Source organism: Trichoplusia ni, chromosome 7, assembly GCF_003590095.1.
Source record: "Trichoplusia ni isolate ovarian cell line Hi5 chromosome 7, tn1, whole genome shotgun sequence".
Classification (NCBI taxonomy): Eukaryota; Metazoa; Arthropoda; class Insecta; order Lepidoptera; family Noctuidae; genus Trichoplusia; species Trichoplusia ni.
The window spans coordinates 12742104-12768104 of record NC_039484.1 but is presented as its reverse complement, the minus strand read 5'-3'; the positions used below and the strand labels follow the sequence as shown (position 1 = coordinate 12768104).

The window sequence follows — 26001 nt, the reverse complement described above, 5'->3', positions numbered from 1 at the left end:
AAACGACTTAAAGTTGTCATTCCACCACTATTTTAATCTTTTGCATCCCTTAGAGAAATGAGCAACTGAGACAAAACGTGTCGTTCTGACGGTTCGCCAAGTTACGTGAAAACCTGAAAGCTTCCAGATAGGACTTTAAGCTTTATTTAAAAAAAATAAGGTCGCATTTCGAATGTACATGCATATGTACGTAAGTTAAGAAATTAAGCGTATGTAAAGGGGAATATTATCGTCTTTTGTCACAAGAGTCGTTCGAACCCCCCTTTTGTTGTAAAGCAAGAGTTTTCACATATCCGAGATAAAACTTTAACGAATTGTATTAAGAGATAATTTGAATGACTTGGCTTAAGAAAGTAAAGAAATAATTTTAATCCATGGATTCAAAGTCTAATTAAAATAATGCACCTTCGAAGCGATTTATGACGCCTATGAAAGATGTATTTATCATGCAATAGCTGTTGTCCGCTTGCCCAAAAGCTACAAATTGAATATCAGTTAAAATCACATTCCATTTATAAACTATCCATGTATCAAGTTTCGTCTAAATCCATTCAGTGGTTTTTGCGTGAAAGTGGAACAAACATACAAACTTTCGCATTTATAGCCTTAGTAGGAAGTACGATCTTTCAAAATAGGAAACCGAAACACGTTTCATGTTAGACGTTTTTTGGGCAATATCGTTAAGTAGAACAGGATATCACCATCCGAGGCTTCAGTAGCGTTGGCTAGTTAGATCATGTATTAGCGAACCCCGGAAGTGAACCGGACGGCCTATTTCGGTGTACCGCAGGGTCGCATTTTGGGTCCAACCGTGTTTTGCTAACTGAAGGCTCATTATCCCACAGATGGGCAACTGCTACTAAGATATACATATATATGATATGAGGAAAACTCGCATGTGTTGGTATATTTATGTATTCTAAGTATGAAAACTATTTCTTTTAATCGTAGACTTTTTCTGTAAAAACTAAGGACGTTTATTTCTAGACATACCTATAAATAGATTTTTATGACTCTCTTGTAACTTATAACGTTTCGATAAAAATTGCATTACAATATTACCTACTTATCATACTACTCCGAAACGGCTTGACTTTATGATATTTTACATGCATATTTAATAGGCTTGAAAATGGGTTTCCATACCCATGTAAATACATTATTTTACACCAGAAATATTTTCAATAGCAAAACAACGTTCTCTGCATCAGCTAGTATTCTTAGAAAACGAAAAACATTTGTTCTCGTTCGACAACAAGCTTTTTCATTTCAGACTCTTTAGAGAAACCTCATTACCAGCCCACTGGCTTACAAATAAACGAGTGCAGAATAAATCGGCCTTCATGCTGAGGTCACTTTAACAAACACTTTTCAATATAAACGTCACTTCTGACGCTGTTAAGTCGTCCGCAAAGAGGCTGGCTTTAAACTTTTCCTGTTTTTTATCTTAAAACAAAAAGTGGTCGGAAGATTATGCTGAACGAAGAATTGTGGAAAAAAGATATTCTTGGTAAACTTTGAAGCTTGTATATGCCTTATAGCGTTTTGGTAACTGGTCGAATCTCGATTTGAATATCAGCCATGATTTTTGTATTATTATATCATAATTTGATTGAGATCAACATGTAAAACTTTTACATTAAATTAACAATTGGGATGGTTGTCGAGGTACCTACTCAATGTAAGTAAAATGCTTAAGTACCTAGTTTATATTGTTCAAATATACATCGTTATTAGTGAATGATAAAACTTACTAAAGCGCGCTTAACATTGAATCCATAAAACAATATTTTCTTAATTAATATTTTTTTTAAAGATATATACAAGTATGATAAAAATAAGTTTTGCATAATAAACCACAATAATATTTTGAGCCATCTTTAACAGTGCGTCACGCTGCATATTCGCAACGGATCAACGCATTATAGGAGACATGGCGCTGTGAAGAGTCACATCAATGCAAGTGCACACAACATGTTGTTCTAGAAACGTCATGGCCGGTTGCAATAAACTTGTAAGCCAGCCTAACTTACATACAATGTAAATCTCCGAGCTCGGGCATAGTTACTGCTACACATATAAAAGGCCCAAACAAAACTATATCCATTGTGTCAACAATGAATATGTCCGGACTAAAATGTTGGCTGTTCAACAGGTTGGAAGGCAGACTGAACATGTTGCGTCGTACCATCATTTGCATAACATATAGGCTCTGTAAGCTATAAATTACTTCGAAAAAGATTTAAAGGAGAAAAAACCTATATTTACGTGCCACTATGAATTACGTGTCACGTTATTTGTCAGCATTGGACTCCTAAACTGCTTAACCGATTTCAATCAAATTTGCTTTTCGTGTGCAGTATGGTCCAATTTGAAAGATAGGGTAACTTACATCTCAATTTATAGACGCAATATTATTTCTTGCAAATTATGAATGTATAATCTACCCTTCTACTTAACACGCGGCCAAAGTCGCGGGCAACAACGGATAGACTATATTTTTTGGATTTAAACTTTATAAACGATAATATTCCAATTTACTACTAAACTTTTATAAAAAGTAAAAGTGACATTGTTCTAGATACATTAGATAGTAACACTCTGCCATGTAAAACAGAGGAACCCAGCTAAATAATTACATTTACAAACTACACACTCAAAGGCACATTTGCACCTTGTCATAGGTCCAAAGTGCAAACTTGTTATTAAGTTAGGTGTCTACTAACTTAACGTCAGCAATTTGCATCCCGTCTTGTCTCAACTCGATATCTGTCAACGAATATTGTAGGTGATATCCGAGTTTCGGAATTTATGAAGAGTTAACAAATTTGTAGTATAAGGGGTATGTTTGCGATCGTTCACACCCAAACCGCTGGATCTATTTCGATAAGATTTTCTTTGGGGGTAGCTGACAGCTTGGATTGACACATAATAGCTTAGGTAAGCTACGGCGCGATCGTATTTCATGAAATTGTTAAAAAAACAGTCGAGATCGAGATATAAAATGAAAAGACACTTATTGTACGAAACGTACGATTGCATATATCTGTCCTCGACCACGAATCCTGTATAAAGAATGTCTAGAGTCAGCGTCTACATGTCCTAGTTTCACCTTAATGTGCAATAATATGTTAACAATAAAACTATACCACATCAAGGGCAAAATACTCTCTTAATGTGAAAATGCCCGGGAGGAGACATGTTACGTTACCAACCAAATTAATCGAAACATCCCTTATTAATACAATGCTGATTTTTGTATCAAACGCTTATTTTTCTATCGTTATAATAATAATACATAGGTTCATCTAAAAAACCACGTAAAACACAACATACATTGTGGTGTTTTCATAATTTAAATGCTGACGAAAATAAATGTTCGCTTGTAATGTTAAAAGGCAATGCTGCCGAAACAGAGTAGGTACTACAGAAAACGTTTGGTATTGAAACCGTTTCGCTCCACTGTTCATATTTACGGCTCACTAGATGCAGCCGCACTGCGGTACAGGAACAACAAAATGCACGATATTATGTAAAAAATGTCCAGTTTCGCCAAATACAACATACGTTTCACTTTCATAAAAGCATTCTAGACAAAAGTGTTCCGAGAGAAGCGGTAGAAACTTAAAATGTCCGGCGGGACGTGGCCGTGTTGTGACGAAGGCGACGGCGAGAACAACACACAAATATTAACATTGATAACAAATGCAAACTGAGTAGCTAAAGAAGACTGGTTGCGCAGCTGACTGGGCCATTCTACGTGACAAAAGTGGGTCAGACAGCCCCGAGCGCACTGAGCATATGATCATTAAAATTCCATGAGTACTCTGCCTAACTGTGACGTCACGTGCCTCAATATACCCATTTTCGGAGATTTCAGAATTCAGTTTTCTTTATTAGAACAACACAACAAGCTCTCCTTTTCGTAACTTGAAATAAAATTTCACTCCAAGGACCTCTTTGGTTGTAAGTAGGTAAAAGTAATTTTTGGTTCACGATCTTGTGAGGTCATATGATAGACTAAAAACTTTTCCGAGCGTTATTCCTCTATAAAACTCAATTTTTGTGATCCGGGTACTTAAGTGTAATTTCCTATAAATGGCACATTTACAGCCTTGTAAACCTGTTTGACATCTAATAAATATCACGTTTATTTTATCACCGCGCAGATATACGGGCGATATGAAACACATTTTAAACGTCAACTCGTATTATATCGGTAAAGTTTACTCGCGGGATTCAAACCTGTCATGTGCAAACGTTTACTTATTTAGAGACTTATCTTTAGATATAAACATTTTAAATTTATATTTGTCTTTGAATTACTTGGCTTTTTTATTTTTGAATCTCTCAATTTTTGATAAGAATAGTTGGCTGTTAAGAAATGATTAATTTGAGCTTTCAATCTCTGATAAATTGGTAAAGAGCCATGTAGAGGCAAACCGATTGCCTACATAAGTACCTACGAAACGCATGCAACATAACATATATTATTCAGATTTCCATATTACAAATCTAGGGATTGTAGACCAGTTAGTTTCCTCCGAGCAGTTACTCTGACGAATCACTCAAACGTACTAAATTGATGTTAAATTTTAATGATTAATATTAATGGTTGTGCTGCATAAGCTATTAGTCGTCTTTTTCGTCTAGTCTATCATAACAGGCACCGTTTTTATTATAAGTTCAACCCTAAGCACTCAGGGTTTAATTCTCGATATACCTGTTGCTTAATTAATATTAAGAACACCTCCATATTGGATTACCAGTTAATTATTAGCGCAAATTTACTCTGCGGTCGGACTTTATACAGACGCATTGCAGCCCGAGGACGTATTTGTTCTAAAAACATGAAACGTTGCAATTTAATTAAAAAGATCATATCATGATTTATTTATTACATTTTAAAGTAAATAATACTGCAAACTGGTATACTGGAATCTAGAAATCGCCAACTGGCAGTGAGTTATCTAGGTGATCAATGCTCAACCCTTCTCTACATGGTAACAAACATGTGCCTGGTAGTGAGAAGTGTATTCATATTCAAATCATTTATTTGTAAACCACAATATGTTGAAGGTGTTACAGTATGGGCTTAAAGCTATATAGGATGGTATTATTATTATTTACTAGCTGATGCTCGCTTGCCTACCAAACTATCTGTGTTTGAAGTTCGTCTAAATCCGTTCAGTGGTTTTTGCGTGAAAGAGGAACACATATCCAAACATACAAACTGTCACGATTATAATATTAGTACTTTACTTACTTTTAAAGCTTCCTATTTGTGTATAATAGGATTTAAAATTTTCTAGACACTAAGTTAAATTATAAAAACATCGTTTATCTTAAAAGGAAGCTTTTATCCCGGACAGCTCAAAGGCTGAATTTCTTAAAATCATTCTGGAGCTCAACAACATTGTAAAGAGAATAAACGAATTTATGCCTCTCGCTTGCTTTCCATTAGTTTTAGCCATGCCCGTAATTTGAACACATCAAGCAAGCAAAGGCCGCCTAAACAGCTTTACGAGATATTGCAAACTAAGACACACAAGCTTCTAAGACTATAGTTCAAAATATAGTTAAAAAAAACGATTATTTTTGCAAAAATGTGTTATTATTCTAGAGTACTAAATCTTAAAAAAGCTATGTAAAAGAAAAAAATATTTTTTCAGTATTATACTTGTCTAGATTTCCACAAGCCTTAACAGTGAGCGAAATCAAATTTTAGAGTTGTCCTTGGGATACTTATGGGCGAAAAGGTGTTTTACATCAAAAAGCTCTTGGCCATCAAATTATATAAGTGTCCATCAGCAAGCAACATAACTTCGAAATAGGTACAGATCGTTCAATCTATCTGTTTAACAAAACCGCTTTATTATAACAACTCACAAAAAGAAGTTATTTTTGTACACGACATGACTGTCTATTTGCAACTATTACCCACACATGTTCTGCGCAAAGATGAATTCAATTACAATATCAAGAGGTAAACCCATGGTAAACATCCGATTTTAAAGAAATTAAACGGAATCGGAATTACTTTGGTTATTTATTAGCTCCGCACTCTCACAAAAACATGTCTGTTTTGCCTATCACCACCACATTTAATGATATTCCTGCAGCCGTGTAAGAGACCCCTCTCTATACTCTAATATAACATTAGAACAACGTCGTGTATAGGTCAGTCTAGTACTTCGAAAATACATAAATACCTACTACACCTTATATTACTGTCCTACAGAAAATAAGTGTTCTTAGAAGTGGGATGTAATTAAAGTCGGAGAAATAAACTCTCGTCATAAGTTCTAATGAGATTCGAAGTGCTGTAACTCAGTTGCGGTATCTCGAGAACTTCGCTGCCGTTTCTCTTATTGAAGCGTGAATCATAATATTCAGGTTTTAGATAAGTTGCATTTCTCACAGCAGTAATAATGATGTTTTTCTCAAATGGGTGGGACTAATAAGTCAATGACCCATCAATTGTTGAAACGGAATGTCTTACTGAAGGAGAGCTCAAGACGTTGAAGATCAACCTCAGGGGTATTTCAAGGGAGATACATATGCCCCTATGCGACAGGCTGTTGATGACGAGGCTTACGATGATGATCTTTCGCATAGATTTGAAGATTTTTTGTCTAGCCTGTGTAAAATCTCACAGCTTGGGCATAGGCCTTTCTCTTTTCTTTAGACTCTTTATCTTTTTAATTTTTTTGGCCACGAGTGCGTCACATATCTGACAAGATTGTCCACCATGTTCGATTTGAAGTTTTGCGAATATAACATTGTATATTTAATAAACTCTTAGCATGTAAAGAATGACGATAAACAGAATACACAGAATTTATAGATAGAGCTATTGCTTATCAAAACTCGCAAATTTCTTCGTTTACTTAAGACGAACTTGAATTATGAACTGATTTACTTAAAAGTGACACTTCAGCCGGGTAAAGCATTACAAAGCGAATGTCAAAGGTATAATGAGCGTTTAATAATATTGGATTTTAATAACATTAATAAATTATTTAATTCCTTCAACGTAAATTTCACCAAATTTTCAAATAGATGTTCGATACAGAATGATGCCAACCGTTGCAACGAAAACGTCGAAATAATTGTCCATGTGGAACTATCGTATTTTATCTTTGATGACGACCTCCGTGGTCGAGTGGCGTACGCACCGGTTTCAAGGTGTCGCTAGCTCTGAGGTCCCGGGTTCGATCCCCGGTCGGGTCAATGTAAAAATTCACATTTGTACATTGTCTCGGGTCTGGGTGTTTGTGGTACCTTCGTTGTATCTGAATTCCATAACACAAGTGCTACAGCAACTTACTTTGGGTTCAGAACAATGTATGTGATGTTGTCCGCATTTATTTATTTATTTATCTGACTTCTGAATGAATTTAACGAATGTTTTTCTCAATAATATAAAAAAAAACATTTTCGCAAAATTCGCGTTTTCATTTTTGATTTTCGGAATCCTCTAATAGTAATAACATACCTAATGTAATTATAATATTCGCATTGTCAAGTTTCTGCTTGTAGCCTCTTGAGAAAAAACAAATGTTATGACTTTGATTGTAAGTAATTTAAATGTCGTTTACGTCATTAAGTACATATATTAGTTTTTGCTTACCAACCACAAACAGACGAGTAAAACTGTTGTGAAGAACGGTCCGTTTAAAATTCATTCACTCAAGCGAACAAAAGTCACTTTCAACATTAGTTACACAAAATAAACACGTCCCCTTTTCAAGTCTTTGTATAGTAAAAACGTTAAGGAAAATTAGCATCAACTGAAAAAATAATATTGGATGTTATTTTTAATTAAAACGTAAAAGAAATTGAAGCTTGAAAAGCGATGTGAAGCGGCTCTTTTTTCTCATTCGTGACCCGTAAATGAAAAAAATTGTCGTCAATTCATATAATACACACAGCTTATATCGCTAACGTCATCGGTAAACTTATAAATGTCATTTCCAAAGTTTTCATTTTTCCTATTCATTTTCTTTTATAGTGAAATGTTTCATTGACCCTCTGAACTCAATCCGTCGAGTTTTTTAATGATTATAACCTCGGAAATTTGGACAGGGTGAACCAATTTTCATGATTCTGAGTTTTGTTTTAAGATTTAGTCAAGCAAAGAGCTTTGAGTGATAGAGGACAGATATAATAGTGAAGAAGTCACTTTCTCTGATCTGCTGTGCTAAATAAAGTGCGTTGAGAGTATTGTAGAGGTTATTAAGTATAGCTAGTAAGTATAAGTTGTATAATCCAGTAAGAATGGACACTCTACGAAGCTAAAAAAAAGTAAGACAGATAATCACCTCAAGGACAGTCGATGAGTAAATTGTCCCGAATTCGTTATCAAAATGTAGCGATAAAAAGGTTTCTTTTTGCCTCTTTCCATCCCAAGCGACCTTTCTATAAGGAGCTACATACATAATTAACCTAATTATTAAATTATATTATTAATGTAGCAGTATTTACTAACTAAACAAACAAGCTAACTATAATTTCTCCCGCAAATAAATCTCGCAAAAAAAATGTATCGCGAGGAAATGCAACAACTTTGCAACAGCAAAAACGAGTCGATGTTGTTAACTTAAGGTGTCTTTTACTTTAACGCTACGTTTTATTTTAGGAATGCGAAGTAGTCGAAAGTAATCTTACTCGTAATTATGTTTCATAAAAAGCGGTACAATAAGACCGACACCAGAAGGTGGCGAGTATCTTCTTTCATATCTCCCTCATTTGGGTATATCATATTATAACATTGTAAAACAATGTATAAAAATGCGGGTACCGTCACAATTAACCGTATTAGCAGCAGTCTTTTGATACACCTGATTTTCCATACCGGCACCGTTATGTTCAAAATATTCGTCTTAACGGTATGCTTTGTTCACAAATCTCTCCATTAATGCACAAGACAACGCATGTGCGTGCAAACTAATCTGACCACATCGTACCCGTTTGCCCGATTGCAGTACGTTTCCCTTAAAATTTAACGAACATGTAATATATTTAATGTTTCGTCATCCAGAATTTCATGGTGAAACAGAACGTCATAATCTATAGGAGCAAAATTTTTACCTACTTTATAGGTAACGGTCATGTAAATTATGACGTCATCATACAACTCCATGCCATCAATGAATACAAAACATCCGATCAAACGGACCAGAAGTTAGTGACCACTGAAAAGGCTGTTACTTTACTTATACAACCCTTATTATGTAATTTCATTTCAAATGAGTGCCTATAACCGTAGCGAAAGGTTCTCAATGTATGAATGTTTTTGTACGAATGTTGCTTCTGTCTGTAAAATTATTTGATCTTCCATTTTCATATCCAATTTACGTGGAGGCGCTAAAGGAGGCGTTGTTTTTTAATTTTCTTTTTGATATAATTATTCGTTAGTAATTGCTTAGTTTCCGTCACGTCTTGAGACAATTATTCATGTTACATACACACACAGAAAAAATCTTAAGTATTTTGCCGGAATTTCATCATAAAAAATCCAATATCTTTACTTCTATCGAGCAAAGCGTTTAAAGTGGCGACACAGGCATTGTTAAGGCGAAAAACGAATTCCCACACCACTGCCAAATATCGGCTAGCATTGACGTATTTCACGAAGCAAATTGGGATAGTTGGATAGTGATACTCAACTGTCGCTCTTGCCAGCAAATGCATAAACAGAATCTCTACAGTACCGTATTGTGCGTTATTCGTGATTTTCTAATATAACCCTAAAGATAGAGAGTAAAGGATCATTTTAGTAAATCATCGTGCCTATAAAGTGTGGCTTCCGTCCACATCAGTAGGTTAGTAATTGAAAATGGGTTAAATGTGGTTTGGACAGTTATGCTTCGTTTACTATTTGACTCTGATGACTGTTTTAAAAGTTACCGTGTTTCGGAATGCACCTTTAATTTAGAACCCAGTTGCTATTTATCTTTGACAGTCGTTACAGGTAGTGAGAAGACATGTTAACTGATCATGGTTAGCCAGAAATTTTAACACTTCATACTTTTTCACACTTCTTATCGTTTTCTTGATATACAACATAGTATCACAGTTTAAGCCGTCTTTGGACCTCTGACGTGGCTTTACAAGAGCTTTAAACATTCCCAAGTGTGTCGGTTATTTCACTGTTTTTTTTTCAAGCAAAATATTTGTGTTACGCAACCTTCAAGAACCCTACCGTAGGTACACTTATAGTATCTCAAAATATGTTTAATATTTGTGTACTATAATAACAGTGGAGTAGCGCATTATATTTATCCCAACAATATCGAGAACACTATCTCCTGGGTATCTCGAGTTGCCCAAATAAACATTGTAATAATGGATTACTATTACCTCCACTATTTCTCGTTGTGGCTTCGCCTCGCCATTTTCTCGGCGGCAATAAACCTCATTGAGGCCGTATATCTGTGCCGTGATTTTATTTGACATATATTTCGGAGGTTGGAGGTGTTTGTATTATAGAAGTGCTCGATATCTTATTTTTCTAATTCATAGCTAAGAAGATACTTAAAAAAAAGCTTTAGTTTTTTTTTATATTTAGCGCGTGGCTTGACATTGTAAAAGGCGGCCGGTTTTCGGTGGAAAAGGCATGTGTTTGTCCAACAGTGGGATGTATAAGTTTCCTTTATAACTTGCAACAAAAAAAAATATCTTGTATCAGATTAAAAAAGCGGCTTTTACAAGACTTCAACTACAAACAATAAAACTTACGACAATGCTTAGTAGTAGAAAATATTTAAAATTAAATAGGACAGACCTTTGTGGTCGCCGCACTAATACCTAATCCCAAAAGGTATCGAATTAACTTTGTTTATACTTCTTTGAAATATTATACGGGATGTAGAACTAAGGGATCGCCTATCTTGGGTAACTTTGAACCATCGCGTTTTGAGAGGGTTCTAAATACAACATACTACATATCATCAACGGGAGATAAACTCTCGCTTAATATTTAATTCAGTTTTAAGTCCATCTTTGTTTCTACATACCTAAAATACAAAAATGACAATACAAGATGATAGTTAAAACTTGACGTTTTATACCTTAATTTTTTAGGAGTTTTTAGAGTTAATTACCTAAACAAAATAATAATAAAAAATATTGTTTTTGGAGAGAAATCTCAACACGGAATTTATAAAAAAATAAAGTGAAGCTTAAAAAAAGCCACTTGATATTTTAAAATAAATTTGTAACGGTTAAAAAAAACGAAAACCGTATAATGTCCTAAACAAATAGAGACCCTAAACACACACTTATATTTCCGAGTAACATAAATTATGGATTGATGAGCAGAACTTAGTTACTCCGACATAAATTGTTATAGAAGTGGAAACATTAATATAGACATATATATTATTCTTGTATCGATATTTTAAACTCGGAACGAAACTCTTGAAAATTAATAGGACGATTATTTATAGCAATAAGACTTGTTAAAATTGATTCATCATCATCATCATCATCTCAGCCTATAGCAGTCCACTGCTGGACGTAGGCCTTTTCACAAGTTCTCCAGCGCGACCGGTTCATTGCCATCTGCAATGAACAGGTTAAAATTGATTTATCTATAGTTATATTGAAAACATAAGATATTCATTAATTAAAATAATTATTATAGATTTTAAACAGTAAAAAAAAGCAGTGGCTGATATATTATACTAACACTTACACTCATTCACTACGAAGGCACCGTTTATGGTTATTGTATATTCAAATTCGGTAAAGTCAGGGTAACGATACAGAGGGAACTAAATACAAAAAAATCCACAGCAGGATTAGAAGGATATGTCTGAAAGTCAAAACCTCTGCCTGAAATTAACCTAAAAAAGAAATTCTCGTAAAGGCACACAGAGCTTAACTAATCCTCACCCACTGGTCGTTGCGTCATTTAATAAGTCTTCTTCAAAAAAAGGATTATGCAAAATGCATAAAATGTTTGCTTGCTAGCTTATTTCGACATTAGACACAAATTTATAATACTTATAAACATAATTCTACTGCACGTTCGTATGTTACTGAACTCCTCTTCAAATTATTTTGTTTGAACGCGCTTTGGTGGTGCTCCGAATGGTTTACTTTTACAAATTCGGAGGCAGGACGAAGTTTGCCGGATCAGCCAGTTTTAGTATTGACGCTCAAAAAACCCACAAAAAGAAAAGAGTGTCCCCCAATCAGCGTAACTGACATGAAGGTTTTAGCCAACTGGTTTCCTATACCATGACTATCCGGCTATCCGTGCATTATATAGAAATCACATCTAAAAGGTAACTCCTTTAGCACCGAATGTCAATCGATTAGGTATAATAGTATGTTTAATATTCTGCTACGAGTCAATAAGTCACTGTTCTGGAGTCAAAGACACTGGGCACTAAATAATTATCTACTTATGTACGCATACCTATATATAAATGAAAGGTAAATCACCCTTTATAAGTGGTGTCGTGTTTCTTTCTGGTACAACCCACTAACGGAGGCTTATATTTTCAACGAATAATCTTTACAACATAATGCTTTGTAAGCTTCATGTTACTTAGACATTATACTGATTTATGTAATTGTATGAAAAATACACGACTGCCTCACTCAGAAATAGATTCTACTCTCGGAATTTTCTAATAATTTCAAATAATACATGACAAACAATCTGCTTTAGAGGATTAATGATTATTCACGTTCAATGGCATGATGACTTTCATCATCGCAGTAAACAAATAACACAATTTTCAGAACGTAGAACAATAGAATAGAAAAATCCCTTTTAACATTGACATCATACATTAACCACTTATTTAAGTGACCCAATAACAAATAGTCGTTTTACGAGAAAACCGCATTTACTAAAGTGGCTCGAGCACAATTCCTTTATCCCGTATGATACTTAAAGCGACCCCAGGTGCACTAATATCCGCGCCGGGCGAGGTGACGTTCGTTACAAACAAAAGAGGTTCATATATAACTTTAATGACCTCATCTTGTGAGGCAAAGAGTCATGATGTTACCTATCGATATTGTAATTTTTATTTTTAATACTTTGTGTGTATATTAGCTTCTTTAGTTGTTTGTATAAACCCACAACGGTAAGTTAAAAAAGAGTCAAACCATATTTGAATACTGTTTTAGAAATTTAAAAGAATGCTATGTATTTATTTTGTAGTTCTTTTTTGTACCGATTTTAAGCTTGGACTTGAACAACCTACTTACAAAGCCATGGAAAAAAAACAGATTTATTTTCTTTTACAGAATCAAATTTTGCTGATCATGATTCGAAAGAGGCCTTTTTAGTTTTAGGAAATTATTGGAAAATTTATTTTATTTGACAAATATGCAAATGATGGAGTTACTTTATAGCTGGGTCCTGTTTGACAGGATTGTTCAAACTTTAAAGGCAATGTATTTAACAATGCATAAAAGGACGTTATCATGCAACTAAACGTGTGAATGCAGAATGCATGCGGGTCTTTTGTCTTCAGACGGCGCACCGCTGAGCTTTGAAATTCGAATATACTTGCTTTTAGGTGAAAAATGTTTTAACTGTAGTTGAACACTTTTCTGTAGTCCCCAACAGACACTGGAGAGTTCGTAATGTTTTTGTTAACACGATTCTTTGCTTTACGTAGAGTTGAAAAGTGGAGAGAGAATAATTCTGTCCAATTTGTGCAGAACGGAATAAGAGTTGAAAAGCAATGTAACTCTTTGAATTCTAATACCTGTGCTACCTGTGTTGGCGTCAGAGCAGTTAGTTAGTTGCGGCTTACTATAAAAGTAGAACGTTATATCCCGCAAACGAAAACCAGCAATCGATGAGTGTGGGAAGGCTTAGGCGACTTGAAATAGACTACAAGACGAACAAACTCAATTGCTTCATACGTGAGGAGTGTCGCGAGTTGATTGCTCGTTACGTATTCCGACGCGTAATCTTCAAAGAGGTTGAAAGCTGAGCAAAAATCAAGGCACGTTTGACGGACGGTTCTAAAAGACCTACATTTTTTAATGTTTGCCATCATCTGGAGGTTTAACGTATGTGGTGCTTGCAATTTGAGGCAGAAAGTAAAACAAATGCAATCCGCTTGCAACGTAAGCTGTTTATAGGGGAGGATTTTGCAGACAATCGGATTTGCTTCAATGACGACCAATACAAATATAAGAACGAAACTCATATAAAGTCTTAAAAACACTAATTTGTTCTTTTCATTTACCTGAAAGGCTTGTTCTTTTTTTAATGACGTTTTGTTTTTTTATTGAAGAGCATTAAGGTATCTGAATTGATCATTCATATTTTGAGGTCGATATAGAGAACATTTTTTTTTGTAGTCAAAGTCTGGTGTTATTTATACACGTATGTTGTTCGAATGTTACCGCACAATCGGTGCTCAATAAGAAAAGACGTGGCAAAGGAGTAGGACTATGAAAGCTAGTATATAATGTTGAAGAACTTTAATAAAGAAGGTGAGGAAAACGTAATTCAAAAAGAAAAATACCTTTTAATTTTGTTCATTATTCTGTACTGTTGTTAGGACACCTAATAAATTCCTAAGACAATGTTTCAAAACGAATACAACTGAAATTGAATAAGCAAGGGGATACTCAAGGGTGTTCAAGTTCAGTATTTAATTTGAAACAAAAGTTCAATAGACAGTTACCAATTCATAAACGTAGATTAATTAAATCAGTTTTGACAAAGTTGCTTGCTTAGAACCGGAATGTAAGTAAGCAAGAAACTTTCAACTATGGAACAAAGGTCTTGGGAAATTCAGTCGGAATAAATATGCGGTAGAATTAGTCAGCAATAGATCTATCACCGAACGGTTTTCCAAGTACCTTGGTCGAGTTGATTGGAGGACGGAAACTCACCAAAACCTTCAGCTCAACTAGTATAGCCGATAGTAATTACATTGTCACTATTCCGATTTTCATTTTTCTTGTCACGTCGTTTTTTTGGGTTTCGCACGTAACGGTCGAAATGGTACACTATTAAGGCACCGCTCTCGGTCCATCTATCCGTCCGTCTGGCACAACTCTGTGTCTCATGAACCGAAATAGTTGTCGAAGTACGAGTAGATGGTTGATATTTATACTAATTATGTATTTCTAGTTCTGGTATAATGAAAATCGAGGTTAAGAACGGTTCTTACTCACAGGCGTTAGGGTTACATTTATGCTGAACGTATTTTTATGTCAATAAATACTTTTTATTTTTTTTATCTTGCTGTCACTAATATGCTGGTTAGCTATTTTTTTTTGTGTTTTTCCTTCAGCCTTTTTGTACCGTTTTGACCAATTTCTTCCAAATCGTACCAAGATATTGTTGAAGTAACATTAAAATTAATATGAATCTTCAGATCTGTAATGAATGGAACTTTTTAATATAAATTCTCAATTGGACGACAAGTACGTACTTGTAAATTAATTTTCATATGCAATATGCTGCCTCGTATTTCCATTTCATATTGGCAATTGAAAACATCTTATATGTTCAAGTGGCTTGAGCTGGGAGTTCTAGTTGAATCCAATATACTTTTATTGGAAAAGCAGCTATTCCCTTTTAAATAGTTCCTTTTCAATATCTTCTTAAGCCAATATATATTTACTTCTTTATGTTGGTTCTATCTAATTAGATGGAGTTTCTTGTCTGTACTTTCTAGGTATCACATTTCAGAACTGAAATCATTAAGTTTCCGAAATGTGAAAGAATTTGAAGATCAATGTTTTGTGCGACAACTGTATTTTATTCTGACTATGTATATTATAAACTAATGAATAAAAACAGAAAATTGTTAAAAAAACATAAATCAAACTAGGTCGTACATTTTTTACGGTTTACGTTACGGTTCCGAAGCATTTTTTAAATATTTAAAGTCATTAAACTTCAGCCTGTAACATTCGTTCAGAAACAAGTCAAGGTATGTAGGCTTTCTAACTAATACATAGACAATTTCTCGAGGGAGATATGATTGCATAATTTATGAATGTTTTGGGTGAATAATCTGAGGTCGGATAGACCTTGGATCCATCCCAAACGAGCCCCAACGAAGGGGCGGTACTCTAATTAATATTATAAATGTAAAAGTAAGAAAGTTTGTTCATTTATTCCAGTTTCATGGGTTGTCTGGCGAGCTGATATATTTGAAATTAACACAATGGTATGGGTTTCAGTTAGGGTGTTTGAATTTAATTATTCGGGGCAGCAAATGGGACGGTAGCGGGGGTCAAATAGGCTTTACAAGCACTCACCTCATGTCAAAAACTGGATTCACCAGTATCCTATAAAACTAAAAGCCTACAGCATAGTTTGAAAAAAGGCAACGAAAAAGCATCCGAAATAAAATGTTACTCCCTCACTAAGCTTCAAAGGAAAATATACTTTATGCACCTTTATTGTACGTTCACACTCCTATATTCCGGAGCATTGTGGAACAATTGACTAATTATACAAACATTTTGGCGACAGCAATGGCGCAGCTTCCAAACCATTACAAAAGAAACATTGCTGGGGGTAAATAATACGCAGGTACAAATAAAGCCTGCAATAAAAACTTCTTAAGATAATTACGCTTCGTTCCTGAGATAAAACTATTTCCGTTGCTATTCAATTGTGATCAGATTTCATATTATTTAAGGGAAAATACTTTTTTGAGCAATTTAAATTCTAAACACAACGTCACGGAAGACGAAGATGGACGGTTATTAACGCTATTTAGTTAATGGCTAAGAAACGATAAGGCCGTTGGCCTAACGTTGACGAATGGCCTAAACATGTTGATGGTGAGTCATGAGAACCGTCATACTTAAAGGGATAACTGATAAAATTCAAGTTACAAAATAAAGTTTTTGCAAAAAACTGTAAAAGATACAATCAAAAAATCTAATAACATTAATATCGCCCATAAAATCTGAATGGTAAGGTTCATAATGCCTTCTAAAATGGACAGAAGGTTGTCATCACCGCTTTGCGTTAACAGAAGACGATGCCGCATTGACATTTCACAATTCACAGGTTCACTAGCTCCAGTGCGTCCATCGTGATTGCCCTATCATGTATGCCTGTGACGTTTGCCCGATTGACCATTGTATAGGTTCCTTCATGCATCAGAGAGCTTGGTAAGCCATCGATATGGGCTGTATAATGGGCATGCCACGTATTGATTTGTCATGCGAGAATAGTTGATAAGTCTAGCTATGAATATGTTAGGGTGGGTAAACTTGAGAATATTTTCTTTAGCATTTCCATGTATTGTAATACTCGAAATTGACCGATATCGGTCGTTAGACTATCATGTCCTCAATTTCTTTCTCGGATCTGATGAAACTATTCAAAAGATGAACTTCGGAAAATGTAGTCTTGGCAGGGTTGACTGCGACCTCAAGCTGACAACTTGACAACATTCAACATTTTCAACTTGACAACATTCGACCGCCAACTGGGGTCATTTATCTCAGGCCCACTTTGTCAACCGTTTAATCAGTATGTTAAGCTGTTGGGTCAAAACACCTCAGACAACAATATTATTGCACTGCAAGTCAGTAAAAAAATACTTTCTGGTGGAAAACAAAAAGGTCCGGTTCATTAAATATCACAACAACTACAACGCAATTGACTATCTAAAAGAAGAAAGGTCGTTTATAAAGCTGGTCATTGATTTTAGGGCTTTTTGTACTACATGTATACTTTACGTATGAGTAATCGAACGTATTGTGAAAAACCAAGTCTCAGAACATAAAGAAGTTAACATGCTGTTAAGAATAAGAATAAAATATCTAACTATTTTTTACTTTCCATCAAATAAAGCAAAATTCTTTTAATTAAATCACTGAATGAAATGTTACTAAAAGACTAAAGAATTCATAAGATTTAGTTTGCTTTTAATAGTACCTAGAAGGCTAATACTCCTCCGTAAAACTAATTACTTAACATGAAAAGGTTAAAATCAATAAAAACTATTGAAGGGAAACTATAAAACTGAGTAATTCGAAGGCCTTGGGCAGGCATGGATAAGCGACGACTTACAATCAAAATAACAATGATCGAAATATGTCATGGTTAACCTTTTTGTATGATTAAATTGAAACGAATTATTTATTGTACTCTACGATTTAATTTGTCAAACTTCAATTCCTTATAAGAAAAAAAAATGATAAACTAAAAACTAACAGAAAACAGTTATAGGAGTTAGTGTTCAAACTTATTAAACCAGTTTTCCCTGGCCTACGCCGACGCTACGCCAAAGTGCTACGTAAAGCTCCGTCGTAGTAATATGCTACAAACTGTAGCGTGGCAATATGATCGTTGATTTAGACGCTCTCCTAACACGCTGTCATTTTATATGTAACTTATTGTTATTACAAAGAACACATACTAGAGCTAGCATCTATAAAGTCGCATTGCATTAATAATTCTCTCGCTTTTTTGTTTGCTGTTTAACAGTGTACTTACCGATAGTGTGATGATCTTGTCGAACAGCATTATTGGCGGCATGTGGAAATCAAAGACGAAATACTGTGGACAAAGAAAAAATATGTTAGAATTAAATATGTAAGAAACTATTGATCTGATATTGACAGTTTCCGTGAATAATACTTCTTATTCCTAAACAATATACGAATATCTAAATATTTAACATATATTTAACATTTATTTAACGTATCGCAAAGATTATTAAATTATTAATTGTTTATTTAAAAAGAACGCGAAACACTCTACAAAGTGTAAAGCATAACTAGATAATCCTCATGGTTTAACGCCGCTACAGCAAACAGTCCCCGGATTGAAAGGTCTTTACGAGCGTTGCTTGTTGGAACACATAATCAGAATTTTTAATGTCCTGCTATAACAACAATGCGTGTTTATTACGTTCACCCATCCTATAAACTTCCAGAAGAATAACTTAAAAATAATGAAACATAACAAAACATATAATTTTGTTTCGAAAATGAATCTTACTTCATTGTAATAGGGGCAATTAGTGCTCTCCTTGACGCTGGTGTACTTGCGGACGTCGCCGACTTGCACGCAGACGACGGGGTCCATGTTGAGGCCGGCCAGCTGGCGGGCCTCGATCACTGTCACGCAGACTTGGAAGTCAGCCGCCTTCAGAGCTGACGGGCAGCTGGTATCGATGACTGCGCGCCTGGATCATAGAGATATAGTTAAGAGACGGAAAAGAAGTATTGCTTAAAGAGGAGGAAAGTATAGAAAAAAACGACAGATTGTGTCAGAGTTGCAAAGGTGTAACAAGCAAAAAGTTTAATTTAACAAAGTATTTAATGATAAATTTAATGAACAGAATAAATTATTGAGGCTACGTAGAATCTTATATGGGGTTTACATTTTGTTACTCATTTAATTTGAACAATCAAATCATTATCAATTGTGAAGGTGGTATTCAGCTTGACGGGTAGAATATACTTACAGTTTCTTAATCTTGGGAGTATCTGTTGGCGATCTAATGTCGACCAAAATCTCGTCCGATGAAATGGAGATCTGGCTGCCAGGGCGATCTGGCTCCGAGGAAGGTCCAGGGGTGTCCAGTAGACCTTGCTCTTCGTCACTACTGCCGCGGCCCGGTCGAACCTTGCCGAGTCTCATGAATGTCTTCACCGTCTTCAGAGTAGACGGTCTTTTGCGATCAGGCATCTCAATCAGTACCTTCTCGCCGCCAAGTGTGAATCCACGCCTAAGAGGAGAAAATTAAAATTTATTTGTTTCAGAAAAATGTAATCTTCAAATTCATTTTCATAATAAATTTTTTCTCACAACCTTTTCTTACGGGAGAGGTGCTAAACACGGGAAATTCGGTCTTTAGGCAGGGTCGTGCAAAAGGTGATTTTATCGTCCATTCTCGTGCTAATCAAATCGCGCTGCTTCTAAAACCTCTTGCGTCTACCGAGAAATAGTAACCGAGATTTTCCTTAAATAAAGTTTCAAAGGTAAGTATAATAATATTATTGTTTAATATTTTATAAGGTACACTTTCTTTAAGACATTTCTTTTGGTCAACATTCTCTTTATTTCCTAGTAGGAGATAAACTCGACTAAAACCTCTTTGTAATTTTCGATAGTACAAGTACTTAGATACTGATCTTATACACAATTAAATAGAAAGTAAACGATTCACTTATATCTATTTCAAATGAGTTTTTAGTAGCTAGGCACCTAAGTGAGGCTCAAATGTGAATCAACCACGTACGTTATCTTTCAAAGAGGAAAAAAGCTTTTTTTCTTTGGTCTTTTGTAAAAAATTTGTAGTCACGTACATGCGCACTAATTTCTCTTAGTGACAAAAAGGGCAAAGATCGATACACTAACTCAACACGTCTTGTATGGCCCCCAAAGGTCCTTTAAAACGTGCGCACATAATTTACCAAGTAAAATGTAAAAAAGAAATGTTTCATGGACCTTGACCTGTCTAGTTGGTAGGTTTCATCTCAGAAGATGGTTATTACCGTGTCGCCTGAGCCAGCCATCAAATAATTTTAAAGGCTTTCTCTCACAGACAATCTAACTAAAAATCTAATAAATTTTGAATAACCGTCAGCGACACCGTACCGTGAATCCGTACAGATGATTATTTTGTGAGTACTTATTTAAATATTCTAAGGGCGTTTGTGTTCTTTGAAGAGTATACCAATGAACCGCGTGTTTGCGATTCATTGGTATACTCTGAGATTGTGTCCGAATAGTTTAAATTTTATTAGCTTTCTTTGTTGAACAAATCGTCTCAAAAATATTTCAGTTCAGTCACAATATACGATTCTTTTAGCGAACAAGGAAAAGTATACTACAAAAAACATTATTCTTACTTCAGCAAGCGCCTTCCAGCTGACTTCAGCTTGTGAGCGCGAGTTTCGTCAGTAAATTCCATATCGATTGCGACTTCTTTATTTCGGATAGACTGCTCGAGGGAGGCGATGTTGCGCTCAACATCAATCAGGACGTTTTCTTCGTCCTTGGGTGAAGTTCCTGCGATGGAGCCTCGAGACGAGCCAGGAGTAGAGGCGTGAGCGGAGCCGGGGGCCGAGCCGTGAACGGGCACCGGTCCGGAGCCGTGGACCGATGGTATGATGTTGTGGCTGGAACCCCTCAGGGAACTCGTCTCGCCTCTGTACGGTGGGTCTTCGCGAATGAGGACTGGTGGAGGATGGTAGTACACCTCCATATCAACGAAGACCTGAGAACAAAAACATCATTTGTCATTTTCACACAGAGCAATTCCTGAAGCGTTATTATGGGGATCAAGAAATGCTTCAGCGTACAAAAATCCTCAAGATTATCCACGAACGTTACATGAGCTACTAAAGTACCTCCCTTGTTATTTCAGACAGGCAGTTCAATTTATATTAGCTGTTTCCTCGGAACGCAACAGTTGGCTCGTTTGTGATACCGCACATAACCGACGTGTAATACCTACTATTCCAAAAATATTTTTACCTATTATAATACTACCTACCTTGTCTTTGCGTTTCATCTCGTAATATCTAAAACGAAATTAACAGCCTACAAAACGTATTTTACACGTAATTGAGATTTTTTTAAGATATGGATAGTAAGAATTTACAATTAAAAAACCCGGCCAAGTGCGAGTCGGACTCGCGCACCGAGGGTTCCGTACAAACCTGCAAGGTTTACAAAGTTCGTTCATTACGACAATCGAGTCATATAAATATATATTTTGAAATGTAACTAAAAATTTATGGTTTTCGTAATTTTTCCTTTATCTATGCTATAAGACGTTGCTTCGTACCAAATTTCAAGATTCTGAGTTCACGGGAAGCACCCTGTAGGTTTTGATTCCCTTGCAAGTGTCGAAAATTTGCGGCATAAACGGCTGTATCTTTTGTCTGCGTTGGCTTAGAAGTTTGATTTTTTCACAGCTTCAAGGGACAGTAGACCTGAGTAATTGATATAAATTTCAGCTTCATACCTCCACGCGTTCCCGAGAAAAAGGGTCTTGACAGACGGACGGACGGACGGACAGACGGACGGACGGACAGACGGACGGACGGACAGACGGACAACAAAGTGATCCTATAAGGGTTCCGTTTTTTACTTTTGAGGTACGGAACCCTAAAAAAGTAAGAATATTATTCACAAATCGGTCAAATTCTCTTTCACGAAGTGATCCAGTAATGAGGTTATAATCAAAGACTTTAAACTGGCTTTGACCTACATTTTGCCAAAGACGACATAACTGGGAGCAAATTAATGCTATTAATTTATCGGTCACAATTCTTAAGTACGGACTTCGACTGCGAATTTCCTCGAAGATAAACCTATAGATTAGAAGCAAACGCTTTAACTATTTTTGTGCCCTCCCCGCCACCCGCGAGCCTGATCTAACAGTGTGTCCGTAGGTCATATTTGTACGGAAGTACTGAGCATCCGTGGAGGATAACAGCCTTGTATAGACTGATAGACGTATTACACGTCTTAGGCTCAATATTTTATTGCGAGCTGCTGCTCTTGGGTCAATAATTATAGAAATTGATACAATATCAATTGTCCTTTATCTTTGATACACTCCTATAATGTATAAAAATGTTATATTCTCTATACGCAAACCGTACAAAGCTATTTCTGAAAGGATTTGCTTTTATAAAATGAAATACCAACAAACCACGCAAAAAATCCTCGACTTTAGCATTTGATGAAATTAAATGCTGAAATGCTTCAGTTTCTTTTACATTCAAACAACATTTTTGAGTGTTTGTGGTTTCGTGGCAAAAACAGTCCTTTAAACATATATTATTTAGGTTATTCAAACAATTCATCTCATCTTTGTGCATGCCACCATGCGCTGGTAAACCTTATACTTAAATATACAACAATTGTGTAAACAACTTTCATTTCTGAGTCACTGTAACACAAATTAAAGCTGCTTTAACAAACAATCACACGTACACACGATTATGAATAGGTCGTAACTAGTCGCTAATAAAAATGTAGGTAGTATAAATGAATAAAATCATACTGTATGGTATTCTACTTATCAAGCCCTTTTATTTAATACGAATATTTAAACAGTTATGAAGACGGCAACTTATTTAGCTATTTTTGGAAATCGCTCCTAGATATGTACCAATTTTCATCAAACATAGCAGAGAACACTCCCGGTTATTGCAACTTCGAAATAAAAGAGTGACAAAATGGGGCAGACAGACACACGCGTAAAGCGTAGTGATGAATTATTGTGACCCGCATAATAGTACTACGGAGAACACTCTTATTATAAATGCAAAATGTTTCTAACCCTTTCATGCTCAAACGGCAGGACGGATGAATTTTGCCATGGAGGTCAGTAACACCATGATTAACCCCAGTAACTTTCATTCCACTGCGTTAAAGGGTAATGTTTGTGCAACGATAAGCGACATTCTAGCAGACAAAGCCGCGGGCAACAGCTAGTCTTATATAAACATTATGTAACGACTACAAATTTAAACTTTGAACTCTGCGGTAAATTCTAGAGTAATTTTGAGGAAATGCAGTTTTAAAAGGAGCTTAAAATTTTCTTTGCCTAAATAGCGAGAATACTCATGCAGAATATTTTCTTTATTACATCAGAGAGAATTTCGTATGAGCTTCACGTGAATGAACACAAAATTAACTGGTAGTGTTTAGTTAAATTTTTCTCGTCGTAGGGAATGCGAGTATGCACCGGTTATTAAATTAAAGATCTATACTTTTTAAAGTTAAGTTTGCAAGGTTTCAAGTAGGTATTTTTACAACAAGAACCCATTCAATATTTAAAAGTAGGCTAGCATACCAAAGAGTATGCTATGAAACGTGACACTTAAAAAAAGTATTCAAAATTAAACATGGCGGCCTATAGCGGCATCTCTTTCAAAACTGCAACAGACTTATATCAAGAGGAGGTCATACACCCTGTGAATGCTTTTGGGATTCAAAGTCATCAATTTTATCCAAGGCGGCGTTTAATAATTTTCCAGTTCTCCAGAGTAACAAGACAATTAATTAGGTCTAATCGCTTTACTTATGTTAATCAGTTATTCTCAAAGGAGTCGTGGCTTACCGAGCTGTTTCTAGTATAATGCTTCAGTCGTTTGCTTTTGATCATTCATTAAGAGTAATATTTTAGCGCGTTCTTATCACGAAATATGATTAAATTAAAGAATATGTAGGTATTAGTATGGCTAGACAACTAATTTTCAATAATAAAAATATATTTGGGAAAATAATAAATGACATGATGTATTTTTTTAGCATTATCATCATGGAAAATATTGTATTTTATGCTTATATTTAGATAAACAAAAAACAAGTCGAGTAATATTTACAAATTACATAACGGTGTGTGGGACAAAGTAAAAAGGATATTCTAAATAAGCAACAAAATCTGTAACTTCTAACTGATTACCAAGCTTAGCTAGCTAATTACTTATCTCAATAAGAGTATAAACAGACACCCAATGAATGATGCGAAACATGTAATGACTTGTGCAAATTTCGCCCAAAATAACCACAGTGAACAGGCTTGATTTCACGAAGGCATCTAAGTTCAATTTCAATTCTGAATAGCGGTATTATTTATGCAAATAGATTACTACGCCGTTGGGTGTTTCGGTTGTCTATTTCTCACTTATTTGTGCGTTCCTGTGCCGCCTACGTAGAATATACGTGTTATGAAATTTGCAGGTCAGGCGGTATTTCTGGAACAAAGGTGTACGTGCCATGCACATTCTAAATGTAACAGAAATTTTCAGTGTAAATAATAATGCACGTATATGTGGTTTACTGTGAATGTACATTGAATTAAACTTGCTTTGTATGGAGTTTATCGATTTATTACACTCCGTCCAGCTAACTTTGAAAATCGAATCCTGAAATGTGGGAGACGTGTGCTGCACGGTTAACAGCGACATCTTGTGTCTCTTTTACTACAACTCACTTTTTGTGGCGTGGGCCCAGGATATTATGTGCCATATTTGCATCTTACATATTTCTCTTAGAATTCTCTGATTTTCTGTTTTCTGTGATGAATGATTTATTAAAAGATCTTAATTCTGACACCATGTTTAAAAAAGGGAATCTAGCCAGCTTAAAATCAAATACGAGAAAAAAAAACAAAAAAAAGAACATTTAATCACTCGCCTTCGTAACCATACAATGATGAATAAGTAAAAGGTTATGCTACAGCAATAATATCGTTATTATTCAATACAGCGTCTGTTTGTAAAACATTTTTCGTTTCAAGGTTTTTACCTTAAGACAAACATTTAGATTTATTCTCTTTCCTTGAATGTTTTTTGTGGAGTTTTCCTCTTTGGGCTTTTCTTTACAAGCTTGCCGCATGTAACCTCAGGGCCAAGAGTAGTTTCGTTAACACTCGTATCAATCTTCAATAAGAATGAATTCCGTTATCCGATGATATAAAAATAATAACTGATCTTTTTTTGGGACTACTTCCCGTTTATGATCATCCTTGCTATTCCTTTAAGCTAGTAGCGTCAATTAATCCAAGCGGCACAGAGCAAAAATATAAACAAGAGAAAAGTAATCAAATAATATGTATTATTTTTAGATGAATATGTCGTGAGAATAAGCGATATCAAATATATAAATAGGTACAATAATGTTCGATTCATTATAAACAAATCTCGTTGATTTGCTCAATCATCTGCGTTATTATAATTAAGCGTATTCAAAGAGTTCGGCAAACTGTCCAATATTAAGAAAGATTGGATGGTTGGCTATTTATGTATAACGTTAATTATGATATTTTCCTTTCTAATATCTTCGGAGTTTTTTGAGTATGGAGTATTAATATCAACAAAATAAAAATGAGCAAGTAAACTTGATGTCAGGTAGTAAGCATATAGTATTTAAAAAAAAAACGACTCCTGCAACTCAAGACTTTCATTCTTGAATCGCGGTGTTTCACCAACATTCAAGACACCCAGACTTAGGACAAGCATTTCTAGATCACACAAATGCTTGTCCTACGTGGGGGTCGA

At 35.2% G+C, this 26001-nt stretch overlaps 1 protein-coding gene across 2 annotated transcripts in view; it reads right to left on the bottom strand.

Annotated features, from left to right (window-relative positions):
- The window catches only part of LOC113495737 (otoferlin-like), an 88943-nt gene that overhangs the window by 41106 nt on the left and 21836 nt on the right, over positions 1-26001 (bottom strand). Inside the window, exons 2-5 of one of the 2 annotated variants that reach the window (XM_026874648.1) lie at positions 20830-21197; positions 19440-19703; positions 18971-19157; positions 18464-18526 (exon numbers count right to left, since the gene is read on the bottom strand). In XM_026874648.1, the coding sequence (XP_026730449.1) occupies positions 18464-18526; positions 18971-19157; positions 19440-19703; positions 20830-21185 (870 nt within the window). In that variant the 5' untranslated portion in view covers positions 21186-21197. Of the gene's footprint in view, positions 1-18463; positions 18527-18970; positions 19158-19439; positions 19704-20829; positions 21472-26001 lie in introns of those variants that run through there. The other variant, XM_026874647.1, reaches the window with a different exon arrangement.